This window comes from Psittacula echo (assembly GCF_963264785.1).
Source record: "Psittacula echo genome assembly, chromosome: 4".
NCBI classification, from domain to species: Eukaryota; Metazoa; Chordata; class Aves; order Psittaciformes; family Psittacidae; genus Psittacula; species Psittacula echo.
In genome coordinates this window covers 83,372,993-83,383,337 of record NC_137738.1, presented here as the reverse complement: position 1 = coordinate 83,383,337, position 10,345 = coordinate 83,372,993, and the positions used below count along the sequence as shown (strand labels likewise).

Genomic DNA, 10,345 nt, shown 5'->3' with positions numbered 1-10,345 from the left:
TTTATGATCCTTATTAATTTCAGGTGCATGAATTTAATAAATAATGAAGTTAAATAATAGTAGATTTATATTTTTCATATTTATTTGTCTTTATAAAGATCTTTTTATCTTTTTTTTTCTCCCTTCTTTTTTCCTATGGAAGGTTTTTTTCTAAAAAAAAAAGCTAGTCAGTGAGAGGCAAAGGTGATTTATCTTTATTTTGCTTTAATTATCAATGCAGTTCTTTGGCATAGAACACTTTCTCTTTGTCGTGGTTTAAGCCCAGGCTGTAAAGTAGAACCACGCAGTCTACTTCCCCCCCCCCACCTTTCTTCCCTCCGCTTCTGGAGGGATGGGGAGGAGAATCGAAAGAATGCAACTCCCACGGGTTGAGATAAGAACAGTTTAATAACTAAGGTATAACACAAACCACTACTGCTACCACCAATAATAATAATGATAAAGGAAATAACAAGGAAAAGAATACAACCGCTCACCAACCGGTACCTCGCCCCCACCCTGCAGTGATCCAGCCTTTCCCGGAACTCTCAGTTCTACATCCTGGGCATGACGTGCTGTGGTATGGAATACCTCTTTGGCTAGTTTGGGTCAGGTGTCCTGTCCCTGCTTCCTCCCAGCTTCTCCTCCTCCCTGGCAGAGCATGAGACTCACAAAGTCCTTGGTCAGTCTAAACATCGCTGTTATCAGCTCTGTTCCCAGGCCAAAAGTCAAAACACAGCACTGCACCAGTAGAAAAAATGACTGCTACTGCTAAACCAGGACACTCTTTCAGAAAGCTGAAAACAAAAGGAAACAAAAAAAGGACTAGGGAGAATCTCCACCCTTTATTGGATGTGGGGGGAAGCATAGTGACAAAGGATGATGAAAAGGCTGAGAGGTACTTAATGCCACTTGTTGCAGACTTTGACAGTAAGTTTAGTTGTTCTCTGCGTGCCAGCCCCCTGAGCTGGGAGATAGGGATGGGGAGCAGAATGAAGCCCCCCTAATCCAAAGGGAAATGGTTACAACCTGCTCAGACACACACATGTCTATGGAGTTGGATGGGATCCACCCAAGCATACAGGGGGAGCTAGTGGAAGTGCAACCAAGTAACAAGTAACAAGCAGTAAGAGGAGAGGAAATGGCCTCAAGTTATGCCAGGATAGGTTCAGATTAGATATTAAGAAAAATATCTGCACTGAAAGGGTTGTCAAGCAGTGGCACAGGCTGCCCAGGGAAGTGGTTGAGTCAGTATTCCTGGCACTATTTAAAAGAGATGTAGATGTGGCACTAGGGACATGGTTTAGTGGTGGGCTTGGCAGTGTTAGGTGAACAGTTGGACTTGATCTTAAAGGTCTTTTCCAAACTAAACTATTCTATGATTCTATGAAACCTTGCTATGTTACATCTCTCCCGTGTTTGTCTCATCACCTGCTTCACCTTTAAACCCTTTATACACTACTCTGCTCTTGACCTGACTCTTTTCTCTGAAATCTTTTTCATCCTGCTGAAGATACCTCGGATAATCCTCACACGCCCTTCCACTTCTGATGAAGATAACGACCAGTTGCCCCCAGACCCAGATGACTTTGAGCCTGAGGAACCTGACAGCACAGAAGGCCATGCCTATTCGGACTGTCTGAACAGTGCTTTTTACCCTCCCTAATAAAGTACTTCTCTGGAAGGAGTTCACGAATGTTTTTTTTTTTCCCATTGTTTGATTACATTTAATGTAGTAGTTGAACCACTATGCCTTATTTGTAGGGAAAACCATTACACAGAAAATGGATTTGAGCTGAGGGAGCAGATCCCATGTTTGTATTTCTTTGCCTTGAACTTTCCTTTGACCAGAACCTGCGCACTTGAACCAAAATGTGCTGGGTGAGGTTATGTGAATGTGAACACATGTTTCAATAGCCACCTGTAAGGGCATCCAGCAGAACCTAAATACAATGATGAAAGAGCATGTGATTTTTATTCAGAAGGTACTTTACGCATTTGGACCCACACTGAAAACAATTGTATAATTTTGGGGGTATTTTTTAAAACTTGTGTCCATGTTTTGTCTATACAGCTCACTCTTTTTTCTACCCCCAGGTTCCTTCGAATTGTTCCTTTTATGTCATTTTCTATGAGAATAAAAAATCCTTTTCTGTCTTTTACATAGTGCTGTTGGTTTGCTTTGGTTTTGGTTTTTTTTTCTTCCCTGCAGAGAAATGTTGTTTCCAAACGTTATTTCCATTGGAATTCTCTATCTTATTCTAGTGTAATAAAGAATAGTTTCTCTAGGTAAATGTGTATCAGATTTGGACAGGACCTGTAAATTGTGTTTTATGAGATCTAAATGCAGGAGGCATCTTACACAACTACACACCTGAAAGTGAATTGAAAATCAATTTCTTATACTTGAGGAACTGAGACTCTTTTATTTCTTTTCCTGATTTGCGTACAAGCAGAACACCTCAAATTTTACTTACTGTGATATGCCAGTATTTTGTGTATATATATATGTGTGTGTATACACAAGATAAGCTTTTAAGAGCAAATGTTCTTGTATAACAGTGTTCTCTCCTTCTATTCTCTTCACTGCTGTTCAGGTTTGTAGTGCATTTTGAGGTGCTTAAGAAGAGCCTTTTGGGACTGATCTTTATTTGAGGTTCTGTGGTGCTGCCTTAAATCAGAGGTGGGGTCTGGCTCTGCTAGACTGGGATGTCATGACTTTTTTTCATGTGCATAAAGTATGCATTTATGGGTTTTATGATGGGTATCAATTTATTTTCCTGTAAATATAATATAGGACAACTCAGTGCCTGATAAATCCTCATCTTTTAATCACATTCTGCAGCATTTCTCAGGTGATCATTCATATCTGACTAGAAAGAATGTTGGTAGCTGGCTTTTCTGGAACAAGTAAGTTCCCAGGAGAGTATGGCTGTCACAGAGTTAGAACAATATCTCTTACTGATAAAAGGGATATTTTATCTAGAAAAGATAGGTTTGCAATAACACTATGATATCAAGATTTCTCTTGACTCTCAACTGCATCCACAGTGGCTTTTTCATTATCTTGTACATCAGCATCTTAATTGAATATAGCAATAGGAATATTACACTAATTTTCATTCATTTGCAAAATGAACATTACTTTAGAATCTGCTATGGCTTTAATAATAAAGACTGTATTATGTGGATTCTAATTTGAATTAGCTTAAATGATGCTGATAAATGAAATTATATTAAAAAATATTTGCTTCCCATACCTTTTCTTCCTCCAAATAAACTGAGTTCTTCCATAATGACTTAATGTTTGATCAATGTATATTGCAAAAATATCAAGCTCAGAACCTATAAAATCTTTGGCAACCCAACTAATAACATACTGTTTATTATTGCTTTATTATGTCTTCCTAGTCTGCAGAAGAAGTAAACAAATTTTGCTGTTATAAACCAGCCATGGGCTGCAGGAAAAGTTGTAGTTGAGAGCTGCTGAGAGTTCTTAATTTCATTCCTTTTCCTCCTCATGTACTGATATTTATTTTAGATTCTTCATTAGGTCTTGGAAGTAAAAAGATTTTCTATCAAAGTTACGTGCTTTTAACCAAATGCTGTCAGCATTCGGATAACTTTTAAACACTTTATCCTTTTCAGCTGGTTTGATTTCAAAGCACATTTCATATTGCAGTGTTGAGGATTTCGTTGTGGGTATAAACTTACGGTGGTAGCACTTTCTGTGGAAAAAACCTGAACACAAGTTGACAAATGAATTCAAATGTTTTTGTGAATGACTGTGTGCATTTTGTAAACGGCCAAACACAAAATCCATCAGTCAAAGCCTCTGTTACACATGTATTCAGGCTTTGCTTAAGCAAAAAATATGCTAGGGCAGGTGATTATACTTCATTTTTCTTCTGCAAAAGAGGGGTAGAGGTGGAGGTCAGGTACCCATGTCCTTATCAGTGCTGAGTAATGTATCTTTTGAGGTTTGGTGTTTGATAAAAGTGGGCGAGACAAGGTAGAAAATGTATGATGGGAGTTGGCCTGTTAATGACAGCTCATATCCTGTGCTCTTGCTTGCTGCTCACCTGGGAGGTGCCTAGAAAAAGCCCACTGCCTGACTGTGGAGCAGTTGCTCATTTTCCATGGGCAACTGGCTTCTCCTTTTTGCCAGCTGCCACATCACTTGAGGGATAGTTAACAAGGTATTTAATGCTTTCCTAATGTATTTTGTTAGCCATGTCTCAACATTGCCACATCTATAATTGTGAAAGAAGGCAAGGCAAACAGTATCACTGAATATGGCAGGGAAGATTTCTTTTTTTGCAATGCACCTATTGAAATATATTTTACAGCCTGGGGTATAGCAGTAATGTTCAGGAACATCGTGTATATATCTGAAACAATGGGTGTGCAACAGAAAAGAGGTCAGTTGTTCCACTGCTGTCTGTACTCCTGGAGGGCAGCACATGTAGGACCTTGCCAGCAGCAGGACAGTCCACTTTAACACAGTTGACTTAAAAGCCCTACGAAGAGAAAAAAAGCACTTAAGCACTCACAACTTCCATTGACTGCCATGTCAGAGAATGCTCAGAGCTCTCAGAATCCATTTATGGTACTACTGAAATAACCTTCCTTGGTTTTATCCTCAAATGTATTCAAAGTTTCCCCTTTGGAGAAAATTTGCCAAGGAGCCTCCTGCTCCCTGTACATGACACGTAGGGCTCTGCTTCCTCATGTGCAAAGCAGAGACTTGTAGTTCCTGTGATGTTTCCCTCTTTTTCCACGCCTGCTACCTTCTGCTCTGTGAATGTTTGCAGAGCTGGCGGGGTGGACAAGGGAGCGACAGCAGCAGCTGCCGGGTGCCGCGGCAGGAATGCGGAGCCACCTCTCCTAAGGATCAGCTTCCAGCCCTTGGCTCCTGGCCGCCTGGAAGGTAAGCCTGCTCCGTGTACGGTCCCAGCCGCTCTGTAACGCTCTTCATTTCTGTAAGGAGCATGCCATGAAATACCAGCTAGAAACACTGCTGAGGTCCTGAAGTTTCCAGGCATGTGCGTGTGACCTTGGGTGGTCGTGCTGGAGTAACGTAAGAGATTCTTGCTGCCATGACATGCTGGGGCTGACAGAAGGGTGAGCACCAGAAATAACCTGGAAAGCTTTATTTGCAGCTTCTGCCAGACTAGTGGTTACAAGTAGTAAGGGAGCCTACTGGGTTTTCTTTTAGCTTTTATGTTTGTTTAAAGTGTGGGACAGAAATTCTCTCCATATCAGACCTCGAAATATTACTGCAGATATGAGTTCTGTATTAATCGTAGTTCTTATAACTGTGAATAAAGTAGGTGGCTTTTAACTGAGTATAATATGATTGAGCACATCAGGGTCAGAATTAAGACTTCTGACTGTTGAATGCTTATGGTGTGTTTGATGCTGAGCAAATAGAATGAAGTGGTGCAGATGTATGATGTGTGATACAGTCATTTGCTGGCAGCCCTGGGCTACAGCCAAGTCAGGCTGAATATGAAAATGAGCAAAGTAAAAGAATTGCTGTAACCACGAGTGAAAACACAGCTGAAAGTGACCCACAAACATCACAATAGTCACTTGCTTCCTTCTCCAAGAACAGCAGATCAAATGAGCACAGAAAATACATCTGCCTAAATGGTTTATTTACATAGTACTTCTATTTTGAATATTCAGCACTTACCTCTTGCAAAAAAAAACAAAACAAAACAAAACAAACAAACCACCCCTCCTATCCCCATTAACTTCATCTCTTGGCCTTTTGTTAGGTCCTGCTTTGAGAAGAAAAACAGGTGTCGAGAGACCAGTGACTGTAATACAAAGAAGTAATTGAAAACAGCACAGTAATTTAGGCGATGTGTAGAACATGCTCTTTACTTAGCACTTGTTTACTACGTTTTCCCTTGTGAAGTAAAGCAGGAAATATGCAGTTACTAATGGTGTCTTAGAAAGTCCTTGGAGTAGAATAGCCATTATTTCTATGAAGGAATAAGAAATGTACTCCCATAATTATATAAACCCAAATTCTCACATGGTTAGGATCATGGTCTTTCCTCCAGTTAGTCTTCAAATGTCATGCTAAACAAGGTGTGGTAGATAACAAGGAGATGTCAGCCTTTCTGTGCTACCTCCAGGGTCCTTATGGATTAGAATCCAGGCCATAGAAGAGCCTTGCATTCAGTATTTCTTGTGCTTCCTGATTTTAACATGATGGCATGAAGTTAGCTGTCGTACTCTGTTGCATTCCTTGTTTTTTACTCCCTTTCCCATCTCCAATGCAGTCTGCTCCAGCTCCCTAGCACTTGCAGTGTCAGCAGCATGATGCATACAGAGTATGAATTTCCATCCATGAGAAATTAGGTCTTTCCTTATCATAGTGTTTTAATTTTCACCCTTTTTTCCTTTTCCCCATGGAATCTCCTATTCAGGCTGTAGTAACCACAATTATTAACATTAGCATCTTACATGGAATTATTATGAGTGAAGTCACTTCATAGTCACTTCCCTGGTCTTTCCATAGTGATCACCTTTAACATTCATGTGGGTGAGCTGACACATGAAAACAGATCCTGAAAGTAGAGAGTATAAACATGACTGAAGATTATGTTTTAGTGTAGTTAGTATGAGTGCTAAGTTACACACAGCATGAACTCCAGATACAGCCTGCGGTTTTACCAACACGGGTAACCATTCCTCAGCACAAGGAGGGAGAGACTCCCTTGAGAGCCGCCGTTTGGGAGCCTGCTGACAGCTGGGGTATCCCAGCCACTGGTGGGATAGGGCTGTGGAGTACACTGGGCACATGTAGCTGAACGTGCCCACCTGAGATGCTCCAGTCCTTGTCTGTGATATATAACTGTTGCAAATGGACAGGTTGATGGGAGTGGAGTTTTTCACCCATGCCTCATGAATGACCAGTAATGTAAGCAGCAGTGTAATGTAATCTGCTGTTTGGATCCCACTGAAGGCCTCCTTTGAGGACATTAAGTGGTGCAAAGGCATTGTACAAGTCTCTCACCACAGGGATATGTTTCAGCCTCATAGAAAAGATTTCAGAGATATTAACTTCTTAATACTGTTTGCCTTCCTGCTGAAGAGTGGAGAACAGCTACAGCTTTCCTCTGGGTATTATGTCACTTACTCTTTTATCTCAGCATTTCTGGGAAACGCATTGGGATGTATTTTTACTCTTGTGACATCAAGTTCATATTTATTCCCTCAACTACAGCAGCCTTTGTAGGTTTGACTGGTTCTTTGTGTTTGCCTTGCCACATTTACTCTTGTAGCGGTTGCCATACACTTCTTAAAATGAAGGTAAAAGAGACTAAAGAAAAATAATTGTCATTGGAATAAATTTTCTTTGTTCTGAAGAATGTTTCAGAACAGGAAAACTCTAAGGTTGTTTTGTTTTGATCAACTTTTCATATGTAAACTATATACACTGTTGTGTGATGACTTCTCTGATTGCCTTTTCTTCCTACTCAAGGGTCTAAAGGTTACGTGAGTACAGCATCCATCTAGAAATGAGTAGAAAGGAGTGTGCCTAGTTTTGCTGTCATTTCCACAAAGACGAAAAAGGTTTTTATAGTTGTCTGTCCGTCTATCTGTCTATCATCTATCTATCTATCTATCTATCTATCTATCTATTTTAGAAGTCTCTTTCACCAACATGTTGAGAGGAAGAGAGGGAAAAGGATGTGTGTTTTCTTCACTAAGGATTTAGTGAGATGCTTAAAGTGCCAGCTTTACAAGGGGTTGTATTTCTTAATGAACCGGATTGACCAGAGAGAATGTTAAACATTCTTGTTTAACAGTAGCAAATATTTTCTATGTGATTTTGTGTCATCGTGCTTCCCCTTCTCTTGCTTGTACGTGCAGAGCTAGTCATGTGTGTGAATCACTCCCGAGACAACATGAGCTCAGTTGATGTGGCAACTGGAGGGTGTGTTATAAACCTTGGCATCCACAGCAGAGCTGCCAAGAGGTTCCCCTGGTGCTACAGTTTCTAATATTGGCCTCCTGACTTTATCATTGTGAACCAGAGCTAAGTTATTCTTCTGCAGTTAACTAACAGACTCCATAACCACCATTTGTGTGGATATTCACTTCATTTTTGATGCTTACTGGTCATTTCTTATATTTAGGGGTGCTCACAGTGCCTGCTGAAAGTTTTGCAATTCTTTCTGCATTTCAAAAATCTGAGATGTCATGTTCTAATATTAGAAAAGGACAGTACACTCTGCATGAATGTGTATGAGCATAGTTCAGTCCCAAATACCCAACAGAGAAAGATCAAGTCATGCTAAAGCACCAATTAAAAATCCTGTTCTCTATGCTTTCTGCCTCTACATAACATACTAACATAACATAACATGTAACATATGGTGCCAGCTAATCATATTTGATGTTTTACTTGCTTAATAATCTCCGTGAGTACAAGATGGTGCTACTGAGACAATAGCTACCTATTTTCATGGAGTTTTTCAGTATGAGCTTTTGGGGTTGAAGGGGGGAGTAAATGGGGCCAGTAACCAGAATCCCTCCTGAACAATTTTCTGTAATGCCAAACCAACATTTATTGTTATCAGAGGCAGCTGCCTGCCCTCTCCCCACGCTTCTATTTGTGGATTTTCAACAGCTATAAATGGAAACACGCGCTGACCAGAAATCACCACAGTGCTGTCTGATACGTCTCTCTCCCGACTCCAAAAGTACTGGGATATCTAACATGTAGTCAGGTTAAATCACTTCTCCTCAGTATATTAGGGTGTTTTTCCCACACCCTGGGAGATGGAGTTAGGAAAGCAGGTAAAAGTCTCAGGAAGAGATGCTTTAGAGGAAAAGCGAACGGTAAGATACGTGGAGAAATGTTGCTATTTATGTATGTATTTATTTAATGATAAGAAGGAGAGGCAAATCTTCTGTTGTACTTCATAGGAGTATTTCCAGGCTTCCTTTAACCACTGACCTTGAAGATTAAAACTTCATTCATGTATGTTAAGTTAATTGTGATGGTACATTTCTGTGGAAATAACATAAATTTGTGAATGTATTTTGTGTGCATGTGAAGTGCAAAAACTGAACTCTCAGTTCAATGTCAATTTGTTATTGTAACCCAAACCAACAGCTGAGAGTCTGTGGTTGTATTGGAATTTTCTCGGACTATTTCATGTCTTTGCACACTATTGTTCTTAACTCTAGATCAGCAAAACACAGAAGAAACTGTTTTCCTGTGTCTGGAGTGTGTCTGGAGCTTACTGAAAAGAGGTGTGATCAAAACGAATTATTAACAGAAAGCAAACATAGTCAAACCAGAGTTTATTTTTAATTAGCTTGGGCTTGAAATGCATTAACAAGGCTATAGTCTTGATATCACAAAAGGGCAGTTTATTCTTCGCTTTGCAAAGCTGTTAAGAAAGGTGACCATCACTTCTGTTAAGAAACAAATCAGCACTGAGTTTTTTAGCGCTTATCTGAAATAGTGGTGGTGTTGCATTAGTTTGATTTCATGGTGAGCCAGCATTTACTCTTGTTTAATCATGACATTTGCCTCTACTAGCCTTGATTAGGGGAGACTTGACAAGCTTGTGTTAGTTAACAGTTTTAAATACAGTTTCACCCAGGCAAGGGGAAGCGCCGAAACTGAAAGTAATGACTTGGCCTTAAAGTACCTTTTCTTTTTTTATGAAAAGAAGTATTTATATAAAGAGTAACATTCAAAGCAACATTGGTAAAGCTTTAGCATGATGTTTTGACTAATGTCTAATGTTTCACTTGTTCATTTTCTCATTAATGAATTAATATGTTAGATAGTGACTTCATTTTGAATTTGGAGTTGATATATAACATATAAGGAAAACTCTTAAAAATTAAAAGCAAATGTGAAATCCACAAAAGCTTCAGGAAAGCCTTCAAAGGAAATGTCTGAAATTTTGTTCTAGCAGATGTATGGGGAAAATACATAGCAATGTCAACAGACACTATTATTGTGTAATTATTGATTGCATCTTAGTGCACAAAATATTGAGCAGGCAACTTTAAGTCAGGCTTTTCCACAGTGCAGAGCTCTTCATTTGGAGCCTTAATGATCTTCTGATGACTTCCTCTGTGTGCATCATTTACTAATTTTAAGGAACAAACTGGAGCAAGCAGGGACCCCACTGAGGGGAGCCATGTTAGCTCTTGTGCCAGGTCACCCGCTGTTTGGTTGTTTCAAAACTGAATCCTTGTAACATGGTGAGGTGAGAGGGTCCCTGTCAGCAGCGGCAGGTCACATCCTGTGGGTGCTTGGCAAAAGGGTGCTCTTGGTGGGTTTCATGGAGCTCTGCTGGCAGTGGAGGAATGCCCTGGC

The 10,345-nt window shown here is 40.0% G+C and overlaps 1 protein-coding gene across 1 annotated transcript in view; it reads left to right on the top strand.

The window, feature by feature from the left end:
- Positions 1 to 8,784: 8,784 nt before the first annotated feature.
- The window catches only part of MLIP (muscular LMNA interacting protein), a gene marked incomplete at both ends in the record, with an annotated part of 110,942 nt that continues 109,381 nt past the window's right edge, over positions 8,785 to 10,345 (top strand). The window contains one exon of the mRNA XM_080616055.1: positions 8,785 to 8,844. Within this exon, the coding sequence (XP_080472181.1) occupies positions 8,785 to 8,844 (60 nt within the window). The remainder of the gene's footprint in view (positions 8,845 to 10,345) is intronic.